Source organism: Grammomys surdaster, unplaced genomic scaffold (genome assembly GCF_004785775.1).
Source record: "Grammomys surdaster isolate TR1022 unplaced genomic scaffold, NIH_TR_1.0 229, whole genome shotgun sequence".
In the NCBI taxonomy this organism is placed as follows: Eukaryota; Metazoa; Chordata; class Mammalia; order Rodentia; family Muridae; genus Grammomys; species Grammomys surdaster.
Window position 1 is genome coordinate 3604276 of NW_021604674.1, and position 27495 is coordinate 3631770.

General features: G+C 41.1%; 1 protein-coding gene across 3 annotated transcripts in view; it reads left to right on the top strand.

Annotated features, from left to right (window-relative positions):
- Lgi1 (leucine rich glioma inactivated 1) overlaps positions 1 to 27495 on the top strand; it is a 42899-nt gene that overhangs the window by 10993 nt on the left and 4411 nt on the right. For 2 of the 3 annotated variants that reach the window (XM_028773517.1, XM_028773515.1), the window contains exons 3-7: positions 8051 to 8122; positions 8223 to 8294; positions 21921 to 21992; positions 24636 to 24805; positions 25085 to 25249. In XM_028773517.1, coding sequence (XP_028629350.1) covers positions 8051 to 8122; positions 8223 to 8294; positions 21921 to 21992; positions 24636 to 24805; positions 25085 to 25249 — 551 coding nt within the window. The remainder of the gene's footprint in view (positions 1 to 8050; positions 8123 to 8222; positions 8295 to 21920; positions 21993 to 24635; positions 24806 to 25084; positions 25250 to 27495) is intronic. The other variant, XM_028773516.1, reaches the window with a different exon arrangement.

Genomic DNA, 27495 nt, shown 5'->3' on the forward strand with positions numbered 1-27495 from the left:
GGAAGGAAGGAAGGAAGGAAGGAAGGAAGGAAGGAAGGAAGGAAGGAGAAAAACCTCACCTTAGTCATGTTGTTCAACCTCTGCCTCTGTTTCTTCATCTGTCAAAAGCAGAATTAGATTTCATGTCCCTAGAGCACCTCCCCCTTGGCTATGTAGAACTAAATTAAGGTTCTTTGTACCCAATCCTTTCTGAAAAAGTGGCAGACTCCTTAAGGATTAGCTGAATTACATTGAAAATAATTCTCAAGGATCAGAGTCAAAAATAACTGTCAAATAATTTGCTCTTCAGCAATGCTTCCTATTTTAGCACTTCTCTGTCTTGAGAGCATATTTAAAAATATTCAAATGTAAATTATTCACATGGCACATACTCAGAACATGCACGCTTGGCTGATGTGAATCACCAGCTTATTGTTAATTATTCTTCAGCCAGCCCTCTTCTCTTGGAGAATGAACATTACTAACAGCCAGAGGGTCTGAAACAGTTAAACAAGATTCTAAACACATTGACAAGTCCCTCCAACTATGCTGCCACATCTTGCAACAGCTGTAATGTGTCCAGTTTGTTCTCCTTAATGTAGATATAGTGCACATATATACCCAGACCCATAGGAACCTGGATATGTGCTGTGTGTTTTCACATACTGCTGTTGGATGCCTAATAACCTGGACCAGACTCATTGGTCTTATCCGGCAGAAATGGTGTCCCCAGACCTCCATTTCTCCCACTGCTAGTGTTTTCTTTTGTGTAGATAATTCCTGACAGGAACACTGGAGACATGCTTGTCTACATTCTCTCACAGGATTCCAGAGGCTCATTCAGGGACTTCTTTTTATTATTATAATTCCTGTTTGAACAGTGAACATCTTCACATACTTAATGTATTACATACAATCATAAGTGGCAGGGTTGAGCTTTGAAGCCACATTCTGTATTCCGTATCCCATTGATGCAGTCTCCAGGTGACAGCCGGATGCCACTGCTGGTCCTTTCTCCTCAGCCATCCCTCCTGTGTTGCCAGAAAAATCTGCTCTAGGTGAAAGGATGGAGGTGGGCCTTTCATGGGCCAGTGGCAATCCTGCTGGCAGTCAAGATGTTCAGGTGGTACAGAGGGTCTGAGTGGATATTATTAGGGCCAGGGGTCTTGGCACAGGGCCAAGTGAACCTCGTGCTTGGGGCAGGAAGATTTTCTCAGCAGACATTGCCCTCCCCCATATTTTGCCATCTGCAAGCAGAGCTCCATCCCAGCTTGCATGCCTACAATGCCACAAGTCTAGACTCATGTCTTTAGAGTTAAAAGTGGTCCCTTCCTATAATAAGATAGAGGAGTAGAGTGCATTAGGGCACACAGAGGATTTATGGCTAAGACACAATCAAGACCTAAGCATTGTGATCCTTCTGTGGTGTTCCTTTCTTGGCCTTTGGAGGAAGAAACCATTTCTGGGCTCATGTGCCTGACCTGTCATCTCTCTGAATGGACCGTGTCTCTGGCTTGTCAGCTGCACCTAGGACAGCCTTAGCCTTGAATTCACATAGCCAGACCTTTCTTCTTTGCCCCCTCATTCACTTCTCTGCTGCCGAGCGAGCCCAGGTTCTATTTTAACTTAAGTTCCCTGGTAACCATGTTGCCTACACTTCACCTTTTGAAATCTGATCTTAGCTTTCATCCAACCAAGACCACCCCCCTGCACACACACACACACGCACACACACACATTCACACACATCCAATAAATTTATGGCCATGGCACTAAAGTGTTTTGTTGATGAAGGGTTGCCTTACTCCCACAGGCAACCATACAAAGACAAGTAGAAGAAAGAATTACAGCCTGAGTTGAGTGAGTATATAATATATCAAGCCATAGCCTCTGGCCATGGTGTATACTGTCAATAAACTTATGAAAGACTATTTTTAAAAATGCAGTTTCAAAAATATTCTAAATTAGATGTGGTAGCATAATGCCCACCCATTATATTACAATTATATGTAATTATAATCACAATATTAAGGAGGCAGGAGCATATGGATCTTTGTGCGTTCTAGGCCATCTAGGGTTATAAAGTAAGACCTTGTCTTGAGAGAAAAGAAGAAAGAAAGAAGGAAAGAAAGAAAGAAAGAGAAAAGGGAAAGAGATAGAAAAATATTATTCTAAATAACACTTAATAAAATATGTATTTTAAAGGTTATTACAAATCAAAATTTTGTATTTTACACAGTGGTAAAGCCATGCTTCTTTATGGTTTTATGTTTATACAGAAAGAATAAAAGTATGAGCATTAAATTCAATAAGTAACAGAAGGCGATTAGAAGAAAATAATAATGAAAAAATAAAACAATCCATTAAGAAGCAATGGGTATGATAGATAAGTCCAAATTTTCACTATTGGAAGGGGAAAAAACATAGTATAAAATGGTAGCCATTTGGAAAGAACAGCATTCACAAGTTAGAAGTCCTTTAATTATTAACCAAAAGCAGAATAATGTTTAGGGAACAACCAGGGAAGTGAGTGACCTATTTTACATCATGGGGCTAAGTCCCAAGAGAATCAAAGAAGTCATGACTTCATAGGGAATAAAGTGATAGACTAGGTGTTGGTGAAGAGGTGAGGAAGTAGATCTTTCCATACTCAGAGTCAGACATGTGATTCACAATGCTTGCATAAAAGCTAGGTACTTAAAAACATCCAACGATAGAAATATGTAAGTCCATCCTAGGAAACAGAGGCAGGAAAGGTGTTTGTATCAAAAGGTGGTTTGTAGTAGGTAGTAAAAAACGGAATTCTTACTAGATGGCTACATTATAGTACGCCACGATATGAAACTCAGTCATCCAGTAAACTATATTATTAAAACATCATCATGAAAGAATGTTCATGATTAAATGAAGAAATCAAGCTGGGTACTTAGCACACCTGTAATCCTAGCACTTGAGAGGCTGTGATACATGGATCACAAGTTCAAAGCCAGTATGGATACAAAGTAAATTCTAGCCCAGTGTGAACTACAAAGTGAGAAGCCCCCCAATCAGACCTCCAAATCCTGAAACAGAAAAGAGAGGGAAAAAAAGACACAGAACAGTAGTTTCTGCCAATTTGATAAACATGTACGTGGAGTTATCATGTGATATGTGCTATGTGTATGCATATCAGTATGTATCTCTGGATAGTATGATAACAGTGCTCTCTACTTTGTAAGCTTTTCCATATTTTCTTGAACTTCTATGAGATATTTATATAATATACAAACTGCATTCAAAATTTTTAAATGTTCTACTTTTAAAGATACAGGTTGATATAACATCTTGATGTAACTTTAAAACTACCTACATCAATCACTTGATCATATCTTGTAAGTCTGTGTGAGTTGAGCTGTGTAGTGGCTATTCATCAGAATACTGGGGGGTTTATTACGTCATACAGGCCCTGTGCTGAGAAGTCACCCAGTATGAGGAAAAGGAGTTGAACAAAGGAGTCTTGGGTCTTTGTGATTTTTAGCAAATCCATGAGTAGTTCTTCGGACCTTGCTTTCCTCCTGTCAAACAGATAGCAATGCTGGACCTACTACCTACACAACGTTGTTCTAAAGCCCACATGAGATGCTCCAATGGGGGGCTTGGAAGTGTAGAGTGTTTTGAAGGTAACAGTTACCATTTTAAAGTGAGCCACTGCCTGCCTGGAACTGATAGTTGATTGATGATGCAGTCTTTCTAAATCTTCCTCCTGGTAAGGAGACATGCACTCCCTTGGATTCTTTAAAAAAAAAAAAAAAAAAAAAAAAACAAAAAAACAAAAAAACCTTCCCTACTCCTCCCACAGCTTGTTTCAAGACATATTAAAAAATGCTTATCCCTTGAGGGGACTTACAGAGGTCAAGGCACATCCCTGATGTATGTCCACTGAAACTAGTGGGAAAATGCCTAGTTTCTTCCTTCTTCAGGAAGAGAGGAAGTAACAGAGACTTCAGAGGTCTTATGGGACTTACACAGAGGCAAACCATACATGACCTCTACAAACTGGGATATCTCCTGACAAGTCGGTTTGCTCTGATCTCTGCTCATGGTAATCAGGCCATCCAGACGGCACACTGATCCCCACAAATGCCACCATGACACGACATTGCTATTGTGGTGTTTGTCCCATCTGCCTCATATTATTGCAGACTCCCATTATGTGAATTTTTGGGGGACAGGGAAACCCATAGCCCTTCTATTACTCATAGCAACCACTACAAGGATCAGAGGACTCTTGGTGACCATTAGTACAGGGGGATATCACAACTGACCCGGAAGTTTCTCCCTGTACACCCTGATTGCATGCAACCACCCAGGCAGCTTTAAAATAGCTTGGGCCACGTTCCAAGTGTAGAATTTAACCAGAATCCTTGAGAGTGGGAAGGAGTTGTCAGTATTTTTAGGCTCCTTGGGTGATTCCAAGTGCATCCGAGATAGAAAAGCACTGGTAGGATCTGACATAGATCCAGGCATCTCCCCACAAGTCTTCAACACTCTTCTCTTTGTGAGGGCTCCATACATGGTCAATCCATATGTGGTCCTCAAACGCCTCTCTTAATTCATCGATCCAAGCGATCTCCTTTCCGTCCTTGGCTGGCTTAGTGTTTCAATTGTCAGTTCCACAAACTGAGGAAGAGTATTATTGCCTTACTCAACACTACCTAACTGAGCCAGGCCATTTGGATCACAGACTGCTATTCAATCTAGGAATTGGCTATGCTGAGGGGAAAACTAAGTCTTTCATGCCCTTAAAAATCTATGGAAAGGCCGGGCAGTGGTGGCGCATGCCTTTAATCCCAGCACTTGGGAGGCAGAGACAGGCGGATTTCTGAGTTCGAGGGCAGCCTGGTCTACAGAGTGAGTTCCAGGACAGCCAGGACTATATAGAGAAACCCTGTCTCAAAAAACCAAAAAGAAAAAAAAAATCCATGGAAAGGACCACAGAGGTTCTATAAAAGAGAAGAGCCATTCTGCTCTGCCCCAGGACTGTATGAATATGTGCTAGGGTGGGTACTATTTCCCTTAATAGAGACTGGAGAATACTTGCTATATCGATTTAATCACAAATCATAATACTGAAATAAAATGTATTGCTAAGACTATAAAAATTAAAGATTTGAGGGGGTTTTTCTTTATAGAATGTGACCTATTCATGAGTCTTTTCAAGTTTATATTGAATACTAAAATTGTTATATTGAATACTAAAATACTAAAAGCCATTCAGGTATATTTAGAATATTTGCATATCATTTTACAATCCCATGTTCATAGAAACCACTATCAAATTTAGAATTAAAAAGCTATGATAGTTATTATTAGCTCACCTTGAGGAATTTTTTTTAGCTCTTATAACAAAAAATTTTAAATTATTTATTTATTTTTATTGTATGTCTTTGGTGTTTTGCCTGCATGTATGTCTGTGTAAGGGTGTCAGAACCCCCAAGAACTGGAGTTACAGACAGTTGTGAGCTGCTATGTGGGTACTGGGAATTGAACTAGAATCCTCTGGAAGAACAGCCTTAACTGCTGAACCATCTCTCCATCCCTGTAAGAAAAAAATTTAATTGAAGAATAATTATACATAAAGAGAAGGACACAATCACAAGTATAATGCTTCTCAGTGGTGTTTGTTTACAAACAAGCATCCTTGTGTCCAGCACCCAGGTAAAGAACCTGGCTATCCCCCTAGAGACAATCCTTGTGCTCACTTTCAGTTAGAAGTGTCCTCCAAGAAAAGCCACTGTGTTGATGCCTGCCTGCATAGATTTGTTAAGCTGGTTTTTGTTTGTTTGTTTTTTCTATGTTACTCATGCAGAATGTACTCTATGAGTTCTGACTTCTTTCCTTAGAATATGTTGCTTGTAGTTATAGTTTTAGCCAGATATTTTAGTCTTTGAAACGTAGTTCAGCAAGCATTATTTTTTCCAAACCAGGAACTTGGGTAGAGTTTGAGATGCAAAGACAAATAAAGGCAGGTCCTTGCTTTGATGACATTCAATATCCTAGCCTAGCAGTGACTAGAATGTAATGTAAAGCAAATGTCTCCTTGTTCAACAAATATTTGTTTAATATTTACAATGGAATGGTTACTATCACAAGTTCTAGGGGTAAGTACTGAAGAGACCAACAAAAAATTTAGAAGACATCCTATCTTTCACCTCTGTGACATGCATAGGCAAGGGCTTCTCACTGGTATCCACTTTCCATCCTGTCTTGCTTCTGATTTAACATAAGGGATGAAAGCTATTTCTTCTGGCAACTTGGGAGTGTGGGATGCTGAATTCCCAGGTGCACCACAGGGCAGTTTGCAAATCACTGAGCCAGAGAGACATTTCTCTGTATCTGTCACCACTGAATTCTACTCTCTCCATCCGTGTTGCTGCCCTTAAGGAGAGAAGCAAAACCCGGAGGAGCCTGTTCAAGCCTTTGGGTGTCAGCTTACCTAGGAGTAAGGCTGAGTATCCTGTTGCTTTCCAAAACCATAAAATGAGAAGAGACAATTACCAGTGTTGTGATGGAAGTCATGAACCTTGGCCTTCATTTTAATAAGCACAGACTGTAATGTGTGTTTGATTAGTTGCTTTTGGCTTTTCAGGGCCTAGTGAATTACTTGAGGAAAAAAAAAAAAGCCATGATGTAAGAGGGGAGAAGGATTAGAAGTGAACTCAACACCATTCCAGGATTGATAGCTTGGGAAGAAACAGAAGAGGTCGCTTCATTTGGCTGGCTCCTCCTCTGCCTCCATTCTTTTATGGGAAAATCTCCAGTCTCTGGGAAAACAGAGCTGATGCTAAAATGCACACACCTGTGCTCCCATCCTTCGGCGTCGCTTGCCGGCTCCCCCTCCTCGGTTCATGTCGACCCCTCCCTTGATTAGCATATCCAATAAATTACTCATTTCAAACTACTTCAGAAAGTAAAAATCTCCAGGCTTAGTCTCCTCCGTCAACAGGCTCAGGGAGGATGAGGGGGGAGTCACTTGGCTAGTTACTAGCAATTGTATTTAACCGCTACCTTCCCAAAGTAAAAATATCACAAGATTTACTAACAGCATTACTATATTATTATTAAATTGTCTGGCACACAAACCTATTATTTAGCCAAAAAATACCTGTTTTTAAGGTTTCAGCCAGAAAACTGGCAAGTTCTCCAAAGAGTCCAGTGGGGTGTAGTGACAGATTAACTCATGCCTTTTTTCCATGGAGATTTTGAAGCCAGGTCTCTGGGGATTTTGAAAATGCCAATAAATTTGTCCAAGTAAAAGTGTTTCTTTAATCATTTATTTACTAATACAATGGCCTCAGGTGACCAAATGTCATCAGTTCCTATCTTCAGCCTGTCCTGTTCTCAAATTATTGAATTTTTTTTAAACAGCCAAAAAGTTGGTGTTCACTGTTTATGACCACTGTCTACTACACTTGCTATGAGCAATAAACGAGGAAGTCCATTTTTTCCTACATTTCCTAGTATTAAAGTCCTGGTGTTAATCGTTAAATAATGATTAAAGATCATTATTTTGGCCTGTCAAAATAAATTCCAGGGCTGGAGAGATAGCTCAGCGATTAAGAGCACTGACTGCTCTTCCAGAGGTCCTGAGTTCAATTCCCAGCCACCACATGGTGGCTCACAACCATCTATAATGGCATCCGATGCCCTCTTCTGGTGTTTCTGAAGGCAGCTACAGTACTCATATACATAAAATAAATAAATCTTAAATAAATAAATAAATTCCAGAAGTTTCTAGAGCATGTTTTCCCATGAAAATGACCTCCAGGACCACGAAAATGTCGATTTGGTCACACCTGCTGCCTACCCCCCTGCTTGTGTCTCAAATTGCTTCCCAGGACATGTGACACCTCACTGGAAGAGAGGAGCTTGCAAGCACCCCTTCAGTGAGCCCTTGGAGTGAGAAAATCTGCCAAGGTTTTCTGTATAAACCACACTATAGAAAACACAGACTTACCTGAGAGACCAACGCAGCAGAGATGGGCAGCGGACGGTATAACTCTTCTCACTGTATGCACCTCTCTCTGGGCAGGTTATTCACGTCCAACTCCTTTGATGTGATCAGTGATGACGCTTTTATTGGTCTTCCACATCTAGAATATTTGTAAGTAAGAAAAAATTTCCCCTGAAACCTTAATTCAGGGCAGGTTCCCTTCCGTGCCTATGGCTATCTGATCAAATGGAAATGTTTTTGCCTCTTGCAGATTCATAGAAAACAACAATATCAAGTCCATTTCAAGGCATACTTTCCGGGGACTCAAGTCTTTAATTCACTTGTAAGTATAGGCGATGCCATTCTTTTTAAGCATCTTTGTTTGGCTGATTTGGGTTTATTGAGGTTTCTGCAGTACTAAGATCAAACCTAGAGGCCTTGTGCATGCCAGGCGAGCACTCTACCACTGAGCTATGGTCCTAGCCTTTATTTCTGAGCTCACAAATTCAGTTTGGTATCTAAGGTTAAGGCACCCATTTTGTGAGTGCTCATGAAAATTTAAGAGCCCTTTGCATGCACATTTGCCATCTGCCCGGTCATATGTCATCTCGGGAAATTGATTATGGTTACTATTTTTAGCCTATATGGAATATAATTAGAAAAGCAATCTATGTAGGGAAATAACATAACTGAAATAACTTTTATTATCTTCATCATCCCTCACTTCACGGAGAATTATGGGCTGACTAATATCCTTTAATTTGGTATTCATTGCTCTTTTTCACTAAGTTCTGACTCTATATGCCTTTAAACCTGATGTAGCCATAGGCAGTCTCTGTATAGTGCAGGAACCATCCATTTTATAACTGAAATATTTAATTATTCAATGGGTGGTTAGAGATACAGCAGTCATTCTTAACAAGGGACAATTCTGTTTCCCAGGAAATGTGAAGAAATACAAGCTGTGCTTGCTTGCCACAATATGGGAATGTTACCAGCACCTAGTGGGTGGAGGGAAGAACTGCTCCTAATTAATCTCTAATGTGAAGGGCAATCTGTGCAGCTAAGGATGACCCCACCTGGAATGGCACAGTGGGGAAGGGAAACATCTCGACCACATGAAACCACATGAATTTCTTCTTCTAGCTTCTTCCACCTCATTAAGACAGGGGGCGCGGAGTTATTTTTAAGGAAAATACACATTAGAGATAAAAACATCTACCCATGTTAGAGATGAAGAAACAGTTTGTGATACTAGATACTAAATCTGGAGCCTTGTGCATTGGAAGCAAGTGTCCACTGTGTTGCACCCCCAAAACCCCATTTATTAGTAGTATTTATTTCGAGATAGCATCTTATTAAGTTGCCCAGGATTGCCTTGAACTTGTTCTGTAGAACTACATGTGTCTTGATTTTATAATCCTCTTGCCCCAAATACCCTAGCTGGGATTACAGACCTTCACAACCAGGCCCAGTTCTGAGACAGAATCTTGAAGGGGAGATACGATTATTGAACTGATTCCTTCTAGAACTATAAAAACATCAACTCAGCTGCTGAATTGTGGTTTTACTATCTTCATCATTCATTCATTCATTCATTCATTCATTCAATGAATTCAAATCATTCAATGGTGATTTCTTAAATACCTAATATGAGTCTATCTGTGATGACGTTGTAACGAATCCATGTGTCATAGTCATTCTGTCAATCTTGACCTATCCCCCACAGTTCCTCAGCCCTGCCCTGCTCTAAGCCCTGATGAAGGAGAGTAATACTTGCCCTCTGAACTTACTTTCTAGTGTGTCCATGTGGTCACCCTGCTATACCTGCCAGGCCTCACTGTCTCCTGCATTTGGATTGCAACAAGAGAGAGATGATTGCCAAGCATATTTTATAAAATCTAATTCTGTCTTCCAAGACTTGTATATGATCATTACAAAGCAAATACACTTTGCAATGCCTTTCGTGCCGATGGTATGATACAATGTGCTGTTGGCTGTGTCATGGGGTGAACATTATGTAATTTTTTATCATGGAGTCTAGTTTTACCGAGTGTTTATCTGCAATGACAAAATTAAATAAAATAAATAAATGCACAAAAAGTAAAATGGATATTCATTACCTCATGTGGTAGTTTGAATGAGAATAACCCCCATAGGTTTATATGTTTGGATACTTGGTCCCTAGTTGATGGAACTGTTCGGGAAAGAGTAAAAGGTGTGATCTCATTGGATAAAGTGTGTTACTGGGGACAGGCTTTGAAGTTTCAAAAAGCCTGCATCATTCCCAGTTAGCTCTTTCTTCCTCATGCTTGTGGGTCAAGATAAAAGCTCTCAGCTATGCTTTAAAGCCACGATTGCAGGCCTGCTGCCATGTTCCATACCACAATGGCCATGAGTTCTAACTCTCTGTAACTGTAAGCCCCCATAAACGTTCTAAGTTACCTTCGTCATGGCTATCTCTTTGCAGCCATAGAAGAATAACTAAGACAACTTAGTCTGAGACCTCCTTGATGTACATACATACCACCCCACAGACCTCCTTGATGTACATACATACCACCCCACAGGGCCTCTGCCTAATGCTCATCATTAGCATGCTGCTCAGAGACTGTAAGATCCATGGTCTCCTAGCAACCCGAAATACAAGTGTGCTGTGCTCAACTTACTAGGGTGTTCCAATCTTAAAAAAGCACGTGGCTTCTCTCAGACTCCTTGCATAGAGTAGGAGAAAATGTTCTTTCTACCTCACCAGAAAAGGATGGAAAAAGGAAGGAGGCAAGGATAGAAGAAAAGAAGGGAGAAGGGGGAAGAAATATACAAACCAGGAAGGAGGAAATGAAGAGAAAAGATCTGTAGAGCACCATGCTAAAGAATACCCACTTTGCTTAACTGTAGCTCATTGTGCCCATCAAACAAAGTGGGAATTTAAGTTTAGAACTTTAGTGGTAGGGAGACTATCAGGACAGGAGACCACTACCCCCTGTGATAACTCTCTAGAACCTTTCAAGGTCAAGGAAAAACCAAAGTGAATCTTTCAAGAGAATGGCATGCATCTTAAGAACTGCACACACCTGCAATGCATAGGTGGTGCTGTAGTGGGGAGATACTGGGGTTATGGTTGATCGGGCAAATGGGTCCCATAGGTCATTTGCATCTTTACTTAATTTATAATACTGCTATTCTTTTGATCTATAAAAGGGATAACACCATATGGGTCATTCTAAGTCGTAACTGCATCAGGTGCAGTTTAAGCTTTTCAAGAAGTAGGTAGGATTCATGAAAATGAGTGTGATGCAGTCCTACCTTGGAGGAGCTCCTTCTTTAGCAGGAAGAGCAATTGGGTGGACGAATATTTTCTCACTACGTGTCTTTGTCTTCAGGTTTCTCTCCTTCATACTGATGCTGTTCTTGAAGTTGTGCTTCCTGCTTCTCTTGCTTTCCTTTAAGGAGAGAGATGGAGTGGCAGCCTTTGAAAACCAAATGTCCCTCTGCCTGCTCCATACACTAAATTCGTTTCCTACTGCTTACTCCTTATAAGTATGCCTGGAGTTTCTTTGCATCATTAGTTTCCTTTTTTAAGGTTCATGAGGCTACAAAGAGCACTTTCTCCACCTTTGACCAATTCTTTCTGATTGAAAGGCAAAGCATTCAAGCAGTGAGGAATTATCAGTGAGCCCGCTAGCCTGTGTGCACCACAGGAAACATTTATAAAGCTGGTTCATAGTCTTACCTCATCATAGCCTCCAGGTGACCATTTGGAAGGCATAGACAGTGACACTGATCTCCTGGATGTGTGAAAATGAAAGTGTGAGTTATGCCTGAGTGGATGCTGCTCCCTGCTCATCAGCAACAAAGCCAGAAGTTACCCAGGTCCTCAGCAAGGCATCTAGTGAAGGCTCCACCATGTCAGTTAAAGCTCTCTTATCAAGCTGACACAATACTAGTACATAATTTGTGATGTAGAGATGTGAAAGCCAAGCCAGGAAAGTCTTTCCCATTCAATAGGCAGATTATAAACTCGAAGGACAAAGACCGTATGAAAGAGTGAACATGGTTCTAAGTGACCAACGCAAACAGCTCCTTCAAAAATACAAAGAAGAAAAGCAGCTTTAAAAATTGAGAGAGGAACAAGAGAAAGTAAGATGCAGAGTGAACACTTCCTGCCCCTCTTGGGGCTCTGTCGTTTATCCCCTTTCCAGAGTCCCCAGAATTCCAAACCAAACTATGTGCTGCTGGCAATGATCAAACCCCTGCTAGAGCATGAGGCAAATCATAATCACCTGCTGTAAAACAGCCTCTTATCCCACACCTGAGATTAAAACAAAAATATGTCCACACAACATAACTGGTTTTTTATTTTGTTTTGTTTTTGTTTGTTTGTTTTAAAGAAACCCAAACGTTCACTTGCCTGGAGCCACCCAAACACAGAGTCAAATGCAGGTGTAGCTCTAAAGACTGACTGTCTCCAGACATTCTAGCTCTCTAATTATTCTGAATGCTTGTTGATAGTTTCTAAAATTTCCTAAAAAAAAAAAAAAATCTTGCTCATTCTGAGGGTTAAAAGCCTCTGATTTAGGTGACTAACACCTGTAGCCTAACAGTGGGTAAGTAAATAATGCAGCCTTTGTTCTGTCTCTGCAGGAACTGTGCTGGCTCTAACTTCCAGCCTGCTAGTTGAAGTCATAGGAAGAAAAAGAGGGATACTTTGAAAGGGGATTTTAGCCTTTATTTCTAAGTTCTTCAAAAAGTTTCCAAAAAAGTTCTCCTCCAAAATGTTCTCTCTAAAAAGCTGCCTCTGCTCTCTTCTAGTCTTGCCCTCTCCTCCTGCTCTAACGTCACAATAACGCCCTTACTCTCAAGGCCTTTACTCCCAATGCTATGCCTTTTCTTCAAAGTTCTTGAGTTCTCTTCTGTCTCCTCTCTTTGTCCTCAGCACTTACACAACTTTCAGAATACATGACCAAATGATAAAAAGTTCGCAAGCTTACACATACATTCAAATCATAAATGGAATAAGAAGTTTATAATAGAGAATGTTTACATGCTTTTCCAGCAAGAGGAATTATCTGGCTAAACATTCATTGTCTTTTACAAGCTCAACAGTGTGCTACACCATAACTTTTATGACTAAGTTATTAGTGAAGTTTTGTATAGATAAACCCAGTCAATATTTTATCTTCTGTCCTTGCACTTACAGTAAATCCTTAGTTTCCTATTTATGACCTTTGGTTAATTGCTTTACAGCCTCTTGGAATGTGCTCTAAGTTGTAGATACCTGCTTGCTATCTCAGAAGCAATTAACTCATAACACTTAAAGACTTGGCAGAGTTCGCTGGGCAATGGTGGCTCACGCCTTTGATCCCAGCACTTGGGAGGCAGAGGCAGGCGGATTTCTGAGTTCGAGTCCAGCCTGGTCTACACAGTGAGTTCCAGGACAGCCAGGACTACATAGAGAAACCCTGTCTCGGAAAAAAAAAAAAAAAAAAAAGACTGGCAGAGTTCTCATTGTGGTTTTGTCATCAGAAAGGACTTAATAGCAGTCCTATTATAAAAATGCTTAATAATTACTAATATAATTTTAGTAATTCTTATAGGATCATCAATAAGAATTAAAAAATAATCTATTTGTCTATATAGCATCACTAAAAGAGAGTACATCTTTGTTGTTCTGCAGAGATCTGCTCAAAAGAGTGGGCTAATACCTAGTGATACACACACACACACATATATATATATATGAAAAGCATATTAATATCAGGAATCTTTCCTAAAATGAAATTCTTTAGCCAGGCAGTGGTAGTGCACACCTTTAATCCCAGCACTTGGGAGGCAGAGGCAGGTGGATTTCTGAGTTCGAGGCCAGCCTGGTCTACAGAGTGAGTTCCAGGACAACCAGGGCTATACAGAGAAACTCCGTCTCGGGGAAAATAAAAGAAAAAGAAATTCTCCTAGGCCTTGCCTAAAGAAGTAATTCCATCATCAACTTTAACAGTTCATGGTGGAACCATCTCAGGAAGACCACCTGCTAATTTCTAGCTTCTCCTTGATGGCTCCTGGCACTCACTACAGATAATGTCTAGACAAGAGAGGGATCTTGGGGTCAGCAAGATGCCTCCGTAGATGAAGGTGCTTGCTGCCAAGATGATCTGAGTTGAATCTTAGGACCCACATGGTGGAAGGAAAGAACCAACTCTCTAAATTGTCCTCCAATCTTCATGCATATACTGTGGGTGTTTTGAAACACACACATATACACACACATAACTGCTGCATACATACACATAAATAAATAAATATAATAAATATTTGAAAAGAAAGAAAGAAAGAAAGAAAGAAAGAAAGAAAGAAAGAAAGGAAGGAAGGAAGGAAGGAAGGAAAGAAATCCTAAAGACAAGAGCCATACTTTTATTCCATTCTCCAAACTCAGAGAGGTGGAGCTGGATGAACAAATTCATTCCACTCTGGCCTGATATTAAAGTGTCTACAAAGACTAGGTCCATCTCTAAAGAAACAATGAACTCTTATCATTTTATGTGTTTGTCTTGCTAGGCTTACTTCCTAAAGGGCATTTACAGACAACTTGAAAGTCACTATTGATAACTCAGTCAGTAAGATGCTTGCCTTGTGTGCCTGAAGTCCTGAGTACTAGCCCCAGAAAGCACATTTTAAAAAATAGTGAGGCATAGTGGCATACTCTTGTACTTCAGTCCCTATAAAAGTATTGAGACCCTCACTGAATTGCTTTATTCTGAGTGTGCTAGTATTATATAGGAATACTTTTATAATGCTAATTAAACACTGGAGGATTCAGCTCACAGTTTGGGGAAGTTTGAGGCTAGGCCACTGGGAGTGGCTCACTTCTGGTGATGGCCTTTTTATTGGCTGAATTCTAAGGTAGCATATGGCATCTTGTGGCAAGGGATCTGTAGTGTGTGTTTCTGTGTACCAAGACACAGAGTTAGGGAAAAAGCACACAGCACTGTGGATGTCCATGGCTGGGACCACCACCTCCCCATCCTATGGACTTCGTTTCACAAATGCCCTCCTCGTCCCCCAGTTTCTCCATAGTGACAGTTCCAGGGCCAATAGGGGTTCTCGAAAGTATAGCTTCACTTCAGAGTGCACCTACAACCCAGCGCTCAGGTCACCTGGGATATTGCCCCCATTGAATGCCTAGTTGCCTTGACTGGCCAGGGTCAGGCATTCTGGAAGGCAGACATCCCATCATTCCATCTGCCTTAGTGTTCTCATGGTTTGCCTGAGAAAACCTTTGATTGTGGCAACGGAACCTACTAGAAAGCTGCTGCTATGGCAAGCTAGACTGGATCAGACAGCACATTTGTTTCAGTGTACGGAGCTGTGCTGCTAAGAAAGCAACACCCACAGCCATCTGGGGTGCTCCCATCCCCCTGTAACCATCCTCAACCTGAGCTTGTGTCTCTAGGGGCCTGCAGCTTCACATGCTGATAGTCTAGTTTGATACGAAATGCAGAAAGAGCACAAGGACACTAGCATCTGCGGCCCTGATCATGGACTGACATGATAGCTTCCTGCTGTGCAAGCATGCTAATCACTGGGCAGCTATCCACCCATTTAATCTCCAAACAAGCTTAAGAGCTAGGTGTTCCCAAGTACCTTGCTAGCCTCCGTGTCAGTGAAGATGAACTCTTTTTTTTTTTTTTTTTAACAGTTTTAGCCAAATTAACTGGAATTTAATAGCCCTCATCACTGGACATTGGGGACTCCTTTCTTCTTGATTACTCATACCCGTGAAGTGTCAGTTGACCCCTAGTACCCTCTAGTGTTTCTCACTGTCTTTTCCACTGGAGCAACTCTGGCCAAGATCACTAGTGATAATCAGATTAACTGGGTTCCAAGTCTTTATTTTTATTTTTTGATTTTCTTTCTTTCTTTTCAAGACAAAGGGTCTTATGTGTCCGTAGCTGGGCTTAAATTCACTATGTAGACAAGAATGACTTTGAACCTTCCCATCTTCCTTCTTACGCCTCCCAAGTTAAGGAATTACAAGGCATATGTCACCATGCCTGATTAATGCAGTGCTGGGGCTTGAACTCCGGGATTTGCATATGCTAATCAAGCATCCTAGTAATTGATCTACATCCTAGGCAAGGACTTTACTTTCCAAGCTGCACCCCCAGCCCTCACCATCGGTTTACATATTACCAACACCATCATTTTACCTATGAGTAACCTGGAAACAGGAGGGCTAGTGACCTGCCCCAGGCTTTGAACCTAGGCAGGTTGGTAGCAGAAATTCCCCTTTACCCGCTAAACCATACTACATTCTCACAAACCTGTCAACACTCAGGCTAAAATGAAGACTTCTTAACTGATTTGGAATACAGAGCTATCCTTGCTTTCAAGCTATTGTAGACATCCTTCCTATCCTTGGCAGTGCTCAGCACCCAGCAGCTATTCCCCAACAGACAGATTGCAGACCCTACCCTCTAATAATTCAACATACCTGTGCAAACAGTCCTGGCTCCATTGGTCCACAGCCATAGTGACAGTTATGTGTTACTGAAGAAAGGGTCGCTTAGTATTAGTGTTTAGCAAATTGGTTGTCATTGCCCATAGCTATTCTTTTATTCCAAATTAAAAAAAAAATACTTGCTCCTTTGAAAACTTAAAATCTATACCGACTATTCAGATCTTGAAAGTCAAGTCTGCTGCTATGGTTTGAGTAAGATTTGCACCGTTAAGCTCATGAAGGAATGTAATCCCCCCCAAATCCCATGTTAATGGTATTAACGGTGGGAAATTAGCCTGGGTTTGGCATTTAGCATTTAGTGGCAGTATCTCTAGGAAATGGTTTAATTTAAATAATGTCTTTGGGGATAAGCCCACATGGCTGAATCCTGGAGAAGTGTCATCTGCTCTTTCCTGTGTCTAGATAAGTGAGCTTCCTCTCACCTACTCCAGACTTCCTTTCTCTCCCTCCCTCCTGCCCTAGTCTTTCCCTTCTTCCTTCTCTCCCTCCATACTCCTCTCCCTCTCTGCCAACCTGCCCCCTCCCCCCTGCTTGCCCCTCTCCCTCCATCCCTGCCCCTCTCCTTCTCCCCCTGCCTGCCTCTGTCCCTCCCTCGCTGCTCCTCTCTCTCCCTCCCTGCCTGCCTCTGTTCCTCCCTCGATGCTCCTCGCTCTCCCTCCTTCCCTGACGCTCTCCCTCCCTGCCTGCCTTTCCAAACTCTTCATTCATTTGGAGGTATAGACTGATGACACTAACACATTCTTCAAGCTCTCAAAGCAGAACAATGGAAGGAGTGGTTAGCAGTGAGGAAATGCTTTCCTCAGCCTCGCACTGTCTTGTCTTCTGCCAACTATTAGCCCCACCTAATATTCCGTGTCTCTGGACTTCCTAGAAAAAAATCCTTGTCAGAGGCAATGACTCCTAGGCACATGGCTTAAAGCACTGCTTCCAGAATCATCTGACTGTTGTTAACGATGAAGCCATAAGTCTTTCACAGGGGAAGGTATGGAGATGTGATTTAGGAGCAAGATTAGGATTTGGAGATAGTTCTGATCCAAGAGGAACTGGCTTTATAGAAATCTGCCAAAACTCAAGCCTGTCTCCCATTCCCAACTCGCACGAGTTTGTACTGCACTCTGGAGCCGATTTGGAGAATATTATAGTGAATCTAATCTAGGAAGGCTTGAGTCAGGACAAGAATCTCCTGTTCCTCTGCTTGACCCAGCTGAAAGTCAACTAACACCTCTGAAGGCCACCTCTGTCCCCAGACCCCTTTCTCTTTTACATTCAAAAGTTTTCTTACTCTTATTCCTAAGAATTCTCATGGTTAATATTAAAGCCTGGCTCTGATTTAACCCTTGCCTGTACCAGAGTGTCCCAACGAAGAAAACAAGAAAGAGAATAATGTGACATTGTCTCTGTGAAGCTGGCAGGCAGGCGGGCTGGGAGGAGTGGGGATCGCTGACAAAAGGTAACACAGGCTGGAGAACTTGATGCTGAGGTGGAATGGGAAGGTCTTATGATCCTAACAACCCTAGTGGAAGCCGAATCTTAAAGCAAACAGTGCTCTCAGGCTCTACAGCTGTCCCAGCTACTTAATAGGCCGCAGATCTCATTCCCTCATCCTTTTGGGTAAAAAACAAATGTTGAGCAAGCTGCAAACACGCTCCCCTTGGTAGCCCTGGCCTGATGCCCTACTCTGTGGAGAGTCTCACTGAAGCCTGCAGGTGCCTGTGGTGGACCCTGAGCCCTCCTCCCTGCTGCTCTAACAAGGGCACAGGACTCTTCATCAACAGTTTGGAGATCGCTCCATAGACCTTCCTTTGTACATCTACAGACCTATGTCCTCTCTGCCTGGAGACTGCACTTGTCATACTGTTCTCATATTTATTTTCACTCGGGCACTTTATAATACATCAGAATCAGCCCCCTCTTTTTGTAAATTTATGAAATATTCTGTGTTCATTGTGAACCATTGTTTATTTACATAATCCCTTATTAACAGAGAAGCCAGTTGTTTCCAGTTCTTCACAGCTACAGACAAAGGCAGATGAAAGATCTTCCCTTGCTTATGCAACAGAATGCTAATATTTCTATTTTCTCCTCATTTGGGAATCGTTAAACACTCTTAACTGGCCCTTGGGCAGTCCTCTAACCCACCTCGAGTTTACAGGTTTGCTGATCCCCTCCTGAGCCCGTGATGTATTTGTCTCCACTTAGCATTCATGCTGCACTAGAAGCACGTTCTTTCTCAGAGTCCATTCAGCTTCCGGAGAGTTATTCCCACACTCTGCCAGCTTTGGTTCCATGGCGAGTCTCTGCTCACACCCCTCTGTCTGTGTTCTATTCCGCTAAATCCACCTGATGGCTCTGGGGCTTCCCAGAGACCCAGAGAAGCTATCTGAAATCCAGTCCAAGGCTGAGTGGACAGGAAAGCCTTTGTCATGACCCTGTCTCATTTCTTCTTCCTCCAACTTTCTCAGTCTTCTTGCTTATCAAACCTAGGAAGTGCCATCCCATCTTCTGTAAGGAATATTCACACTGCTCATTCTTGCTGCTATATGTGGACAGCCATGACAGTACATTCATGCAGGTCTGTTTTCTGAATATTGCTTCCTGTACACAGGAACCTTTACCCTTTCTCTTCCTCTCCCCCTTCATCTTCTCCTCTCCCCCTTATCCCCTGTATTTAAAGAGTAATCTTGATACTAAGTATTATCCTAGGCTATCTTGTTTTCTTTCTTTCTTTCTTTCTTTTTCATTTTTCTATTTCTAACAATATTTGAGATGAGATACTATTGCTTCCACTTATAGAAATTTCAGTTCATGCTTGGTTTGAGCCTATGGTAGCATATCATGGTGGTAATATGTGAAGGAATTAACGTTTTTAAAAAGTATTTATTTATTTTATGTATATGAGTACACTGTCACTGTCTTCAGAAATACCAGAAGAGGGCATCAGGTCTCATTACAGATAGTTGTGAACCACCATGTCATTGCTGGGAATTGAACTCAGGGCCTGTGGAAGAGCAGTCAATGCTCTTAACCACTGAGCCATCTCTCCAGCACTCCCTCCTTTTTTTTTTTTTTTTTTTTTTTTTTAGATTTAGCCTCTTTATTTATTTATTTTGTTTTTCAAGACTGTGTTTCTCTGTGTAGCCTTGGTTATCCTAGAACTTGCTCTGTAGACCAAGCTGGCCTTTAACTCAGAAATTCACCTGCCTCTACCTCTCAAGCACTGGGATTAAAGACATGTACTACCACTGCCTGGAATTAAAGTCTTAACAATCAGAAAACAGTGAGAAACAGGAAGTATGTTGGTTCCTTTTCTATTGATGTGATAAACACCACTACCATAAGCGACTTGGGGAGGAAAGGGTTTACTTGGCCTACCTATCCTGAATCATAGTCTCTTGAGGGAAGCCAAAGCAGGAACCTGAGGGTAAGAACTGAAGCAGAAGCCAGCCATGCTGCTTATTGGCTTATTCCTCAGCTTTCTTACACACCCCAGGAGCACCTGCCCAGGGATGACACTGCTCACAGTGTGCTGGGCCTTTCCACATCACTCATCTATCAAGAAAATGTTCCACAGGCCTGCCTACGGGTCAACTGGATGGAAGCATTTTCTCAATTGAGGTTCCGTCCTCTCTGATGACTCTGGCATGTGCAAAGTTAACAAAGCCTAACCAGCACAGGACAGGACCAGAGTCACAGTCTTCTTTCAAGGACATAGCCCAAGTGATCTCCCATTAGGCTCCACTTCTTAAAACATCTACCATTTCCCAGTAACACAACAGAGGCTGAGGACCAAGCACACATGGGCCTGTAGCAGATGCTCTACACCAGCGTAGCACGAGTGTTAGAGAGGATGCAGAACAGAAGTCATCAGCTACAAAGTGGTGGAGTTCTGATTCCCACCCAGCTCAGACTGACTGCAAAGCTCTGCCCTTCATTACCAAATCCATTGTCCTGGAGACCTAGATGTTCGAATTCTTTACATTCTTTCCCATTCTTACATTCCTTGGTTCACTGAAAAGTTTTGACATCTAGTAGTGATTTCTAAAACCTACAAACAGTGTAATGAACTTTAAAATGAGTTCTAAAAAAAAAAAATCAGGAATGCTCGAATGTGAAAAATCCCTATTTAAGTAGAGGAAGTAAAAGAAAGAAAACCTAGAAAAATATTTTAAAAGAAAGCTGAGAGAATTTTTCAGGGACTTTTGAGACCAACAAGAGGCTCTTCTGTTTTAGACTTGAATGTTATTGTTAGAGATAAATCAAACATGCTGACAAAACCCCAAAAGTGTCAGTACCTTGTAGCTGCTCCAGAACCCGATCATTCACGTTCATTTTTCTGTAATGTGCATACATTTCCCTTGTTACTATCAGAACTATTTTCTGCTTGGTAACCATTATCAGACTCATTCTAGTCATTTGTGGAGCAGCAACTAGGAAGAGAAAGAAAATGATTCTGTGACGACAGGGTAGGAGTCAGAAGAACAGGGTAAGAGTCAGGAGAAGGAATAATTAAAGAGAGTGGATGGACATTAGTGAGGAAGCTTTTTGCCGAGATGGAAAACAGAAACAGGGGAGTGTACTTTGGAAAGAAGAAAGCACACAAAGACAAAGGAAAGGGATTAGGAGTTTAGCTGCTCTCTGAAGCAAGGGATCAGAGAAGGAAGGAAGTCAAAAGTCCCAGCCAAAAGAGGAAGGGCATTTGGAGGTGGACACTATCATCCAGTGTAGTCTGGCATCGCTTGGGAAGTATCCTCTAGGCTGGACCTCTGAGTAGGAGTCTCAGGTGATGAATTCTAAGAGGGACACCAAAGCATCCTTCTGCTGATGGTTCATTGTTGCTATTGCCTCAAGTCGGTATCCAGTGTTACGTCAATGCTAAGTGGATCTTGAAGCAAAGAGGTCAGAGATTGAAAATTCAACAACAGAAATTTGAGTAGTGTCTTGGGAAAATAAAAGTACTGCATGTATAATTGATAAGTTGTTTCTCCTTGTGTGAAGTGAGCCAATTCAAGCCAGATAAGAGTGTATATAAAGGTCTATTGGGAAACCAGTCTCAAGCCAATGGTTTCAAGGAACCATTCACTGGTCCCAAGGAACAAGACCAGAGAAGTCGCCATGAGAATGGGGAGAAGAAAGAGAGGAAAAGAACCAGAGAGAGAAATGGGACCAATATATAGGAAAGATCCTCTTGGGAAGAGGAAGCCCAGCCCCTGGTCTGAGAAGTAGAGGGTGGGGTATGCCAGGCAGGGACTGAGGGATGTCAGGAGAACCTGGAGGCCAGGTCCACTTGGTATGTTAAATATGAACCACACCCACTTGTCCTGGGTTTGAATCCCAACAATTTAACAGATTGAAAATGATTTTTAAAAAGAAGTCATTAGTAAGCTGTATCACAAATGTTTTTATTGAATTTTCACTACATTTTTGTATCACCTTCTTTTTCTTTTCTTTTCCCAGGAGTCTCGCAAACAACAATCTCCAGACACTCCCAAAAGACATTTTCAAAGGCCTGGATTCTTTAACAAATGTGTAAGGGGACCTAAGAAATCACTGACTAATTAATTTAAAATAATTAATGAGACCTGATATTGATGATTAGTATTTTTAATTGGCTTTAAAATTAGAATGTTTTCCTTGACGTCACTCTTGAATCTACACAGACTACATTAGACTCCTTTGTGATTTAGCATGGGAAACTCTGAAAACACAGTACCCAGGCATTACTCTGAAAAAATGTGTGCCTATCTTTAGGGGTGATCATAAGGGTCACGGGGGAGCCTAGAGAGGAGAGACCTCCACAACAACTTCAGGATCTCTTGTTTTCTCATGAAGTCCAGGAAGTGGGGTTACAAAGAAAAAATATAAAGGAGTCTGAGAAATTGACAAAGATGAAAGGTTACACCCATGGGTTGGTCAGGCAGCAGAAAAGGAGCAGGAAGTGGGGGAAGGGAGGGAAGCTTGCCTTTCCTCTCATTAGCCTGAACAACAACTCTAGGCTTAATCCCCAGGAATTTGGCTTAAGCCCCGGGAAGGGAATGAACTTAATTACTTTTGACCCCTTTTCAAACAAAAGAGCTTTCAAACTTTGACTTTTAAGCCTCAGAGTGAAAGATCTTCGTAAGGAATTTGTATATTTTGCTGTAAGCAAAGCAACTTCTATATGCCCAATCCTCCCAAAAGCAATTTAGTCTCCTTAAATGTCTTCCAGAACATTAGCGGGGCATTTAAATGTCATAAAGTAGAACATAAATAAAGTAGAATATAGGAACGAATGAGAAGATGCATGAGAACATTTTTTACTATCATTTACTTTGCAATAGAATATAGAAAGAGGAAATTAAATAAATATAAACGAACCGTGATGGAACCAATAGAGAAAGTAAATATAGTAATACACGCACACACATGGAGAGGATATATATCTATATGTATACTTATATATCTATATCCATATCTCCAAAAAAGCTTTTTCTAATAACAAGAAATTCTGAGTTAAGGATGTCCTTCTAAGCCCAGAGTTTAGCTTCAAATCAAGAAGCTAATGAAAACCTTTCTTTGTTCTTCGCAGTCGTCCCCAGCTCCTCTCTCAGGCCTGCTTTCCCAATTCTTGAAAACTGGTTTATTTCCAAGCAAGTGCCAGAACCAAGAAACCTCCTTGAGAGAGCTAACAGATAGATCAGTTATCTGCTCTGGTTTAACAGAGCCCAGAAGGACCAGTACTCTTGGGATGAGGTCACTGCTGGGAATGTTTTACAAGTTAGATGATGCCCCGTGGCTTACTTGGAATATAGTTCATGGCAGGGCTTCTTTCCCATCCTGTGTCAATGTAACACTTAAAATTTGGCTCAGACTCCCCCAGAGAATCCAGAATGAGTTTAAGCCAAATCAAGAATCATTTTAGAAGTACAAGGATTCACGACAATTTGTCTTTTAGAGGCTTTTTCTGTTGATTAAAAAAAAAAACCATAGATTTTAAAGAAATAGTTAAATAGTCTTGTGTTTAAACTTATTTATTTGCTGCATAAAGAATGGGCGGCACCGACCTTATGAATTCTGTGTGTCCAGGAAAGGAGTGGAAAACCAGCACAGAAGCAGAGTAAAAAGAGAGCTTGGTGATCCAAGGCCATGAGTGGAAACTCTGCCATATAGCTTATTACAGGCACTGGGCTGTTCTAGGTATTATGTCTGCATTAACTCCGCTATGGTGAAGTCATGTCTTATTAAAGTGGAATTTGTAGACCACAGAATAGGATCGGGATTAGCTATGTCTATGAAGAAGAAAAGCCAGTGGCTCACTGGATTGAATTAAATATTATACAGCAACCACCACATTCCGTCCTCTGCACCCAATAAGGTAGCTGCTGGACTCTCATAGCCATGGGATATGCTGCTAGTACAAAAGAAGGACTGAATTTTATGTTTTACATTTAGCTATCTATTTATTTATGTCCAAGGAATTGAGCCCTGACCTTTTAATAGGCTAAGCATGCATGGCTACACTTAAGATTCTTATTTTTTTAAGATTTAAATTGCATTTTTTCTCATTTTATTATATTAGAAAATAATTACATTTGGAACAACTTAGGTATAGGAACCTATTTTTGAACTATAAACTTTATGAACTCTAAACATAGATCATGTGTTTCTGATGCAAATTTAGCATCAAAATTGAGATGTAAGCATAAACTGTTCAGAGGATCTCAAAGATAAGAGAGAGAGAGAGAGAGAGAGAGAGAGAGAGAGAGAGAGAGAACAGAGTATTGATTAATCAATAGGCTATCTCAATAATGTCTATATTGATTACACATCTAGAGGATAAAATTTTGAATGTATTAGAGTAAATAAAACTTTAAAATTAATGATATCTATTTCTTTTTACATTTCTTTAGTGCCTCTGTCTAAAAAAATACAATTTATGTATATGACTCATATGCTATTTCCAGTGACTCTTCTAGTCTAAGACACCATTGAATCCAGACAAAAACAGGTTACTAGGATCTGGGTGGCCTTTAAGGGTGCTCTGAGATCACCTTCTGAGCCCAAACAAAATAAGCAGTCAAGTCCAACACAGATACCAGAGCATGTGCAGGTTAAGGGTGGAGTCGAGGTCATGCGTGCATGGGTCATGACAGGACCCATCCACTGCAAATGCAGCAGAGGTTTCTGTTTCAGGGACCTGAGAGGGAACTCATTTAATTGTGACTGTAAGTTGAAGTGGCTGGTGGAATGGCTTGGTCACACCAATGCAACCGTGGAAGACATCTACTGTGAAGGCCCACCGGAATATAAGAAACGTAAAATCAATAGCCTCTCCCCCAAGGATTTTGACTGTATCATTACAGGTAATATATTGAAAACCATTTTACAGCAGAAAATTATTTAAAGGGCTGCTTTTTTTGCACTTATAAGAATTGATTTTTTTTAAATTTGTTAACCATCTGAGCAATTTAATGTGTGAAATATTATGAACCTTTAAAACTCTATATGCTTAAAAATTGCAGAATTGTCATTTTAGTATTTCTCTGAATAAATATATGACTTATGGGTATTTGGGATCTAGCCAAGAAGCAAGGTATTAGTATTAGCTTACATTTATTCCTCTCCTTTTCCTATTTTTGCAGAGTTTGCAAAGTCCCAGGACCTGCCTTATCAGTCACTGTCCATAGATACCTTTTCTTATTTGAATGATGAATATGTAGTCATCGCTCAGCCTTTTACTGGAAAATGTATTTTCCTGGAATGGGACCATGTAGAAAAGACATTCCGGAATTATGACAACATTACAGGTATGAAAAACCTAACAGTATTGACTAGAACATTAAACTGCTTTGACCAAGGGCAGTAAAAACAGGAGTTTATGAAGAAATGCTTTGACTAGTCTTACTGGTGTTAACCCCAACTTTTTACTAAGTGACTTGAGATTGCCTGCTAAACCTTAACTAATCTTTAATTCCTCTCCTTTAAAGTAAGAGTAGCATCTAAATCACAGGGTTGTTAGGAAGGAAATGTGATTATGTATTTAAGAAACTTAGCACAGGGGCTGGAGAGATGCCTCCGTGGTTAAGAGCACTGGCTGCTCTTCCAGAGGTCCTGAGTTCAATTCCCAGCAACCACATGGTGACTTGCAACCATCTATAAGGAGATCTGATGCCCTCTTCTGGCATGCAGGTGTACATGCAGATAGAGCACTCATAGACATAAATAAGTAAATCTTAAAAAATAGAAAAGAAACTTGGCATAGTACTGAGTTTACAAATATACTCTAGAAGGAGGATTATTTTTCTTCAGAGTAAAGCCCCGGATTGCAGTGATTAATTCTAATCTAGGTTCTGCTACTGTTTTGTTTGTTTTTTGTTTTTTCGAGACAGGGTTTCTCTGTGTAGTCCTGGCTGTCCTGGAACTCACTCTGTAGACCAGGCTGGCCTAGAACTCAGAAATCCGCCTGCCTCTGCCTCCCAAGTGCTGGGATTAAAGGCGTGCGCCACCACCACTGCCCGGCAGGAATTTATTTATTTACATGAGCACACTGTCACTCTCTTCAGACACACCAGAAGAGGGCATTGGGTCCATGGTTGTGAGCCACCATGTGGTTGCTGAGAATTGAACTCAGGACCTCTGGCAGAGCAATCAGTGCTCTTAACCACTAGGCCATCTCTCCAGTCCAACTGTTTGGCTGGACAAACCCATCTTCACTGTATCCTCATTGTTCTTAACTCTAAAATAAGAAGGTAAATGAAACTGAGCCTGCTGGTACTCGTGTGAGATCCCATGTCCTGGAAACCTGAGAGAGGCAGATGGGATCAGGAGGCTGAGCCCAGCTATATAGTAAGACCCTGTTTCAAACAAACGACAAACTGTTTTGTGTGTTTTCCAAAGCAAAGGGAGCATGGCTAGGGAGAAGGCTCTCTGGTTACAGAAGTCACTGCACAAACATGGAGAACTACATTTGAATCTCTAACACTCTTGTAAAAAGGCATAGTGCAGGCATCTCTCTGTAAGTTCTGCATTGGAGGACTCAGACAGGTAGAGCCTGAGGGCTCACTGGCTAGCAAATCTGGCCAAACAGTGAGCTCCCAGTTGAGTGAGAGATCCTCCACCACCACCCCCATCTCAAATCAGTGAAGAAGCATTTGAGGAAGATGCCCAACACTGACCTCTGGCCTTCACACATGCACATAGATGAGTGCATTCTGGATGCACATACGTACAAATAACATCTCTCTCTCTCTCTCTCTCTCTCTCTCTCTCTCTCTCTCTCACTCACTTTCTCCCTCTCACTTTCTCTCTCTCAAGCATGCACGCACACACACATGCACACAGGGGAGGGTGGAAGCTTTTGTTAAAATAAAAGGAAAGGAAGGAAAGTGGAAATAAATAAGTCATTTCCTGTTTTGAGCTCTCAGAAAGGCCACAGACACGTAAATGAGAATACATGGTACAAAAATATTCCTATCATTAAAATTAAATCTGCTTGGATTGAAAGTAAATGAATTAAATAAGAAGACTATTTTAGATCAACTCTCAAACTCTGTTGCACACTTTAAATAAGATGTTAATGTATTCCTTGAAACAAAAAGGGTTTTGTGACCAATAAATCTATAAGCCATATCTCCCTCTTGGAGATTAAGTATAAATATACCAGAGCATATGAGAAATACCACAGTGTGTAAACCTGCAATCAACGTCTTTTCTTAATTTGTTCATAGATTCCATTTGTCCCCATGTGGGAGATCTCTTAAGTTTTGATCCCATTTCAACAGTTTTTAAAATTGTAAAATATCAATCAAAACAGTTCTGAAAGCTGTTGCTTTCTAACATCTTGAAACCTGCTCCTAAGAACAGCCCAACCGGGGGCTGGTGAGATGGCTCAGCGGTTAAGAGCACTGACTGCACTTCCAGAGGTCACGAGTTCAAATCCCAGCAACCACATGGTGGCTCACAACCATCTGCAATGATATCTGATGCCCTCTTGTGGGGTGTCTGAAGACAGCTACAGTGTACTTACATATAATAAATAAATAAATAGTTTAAA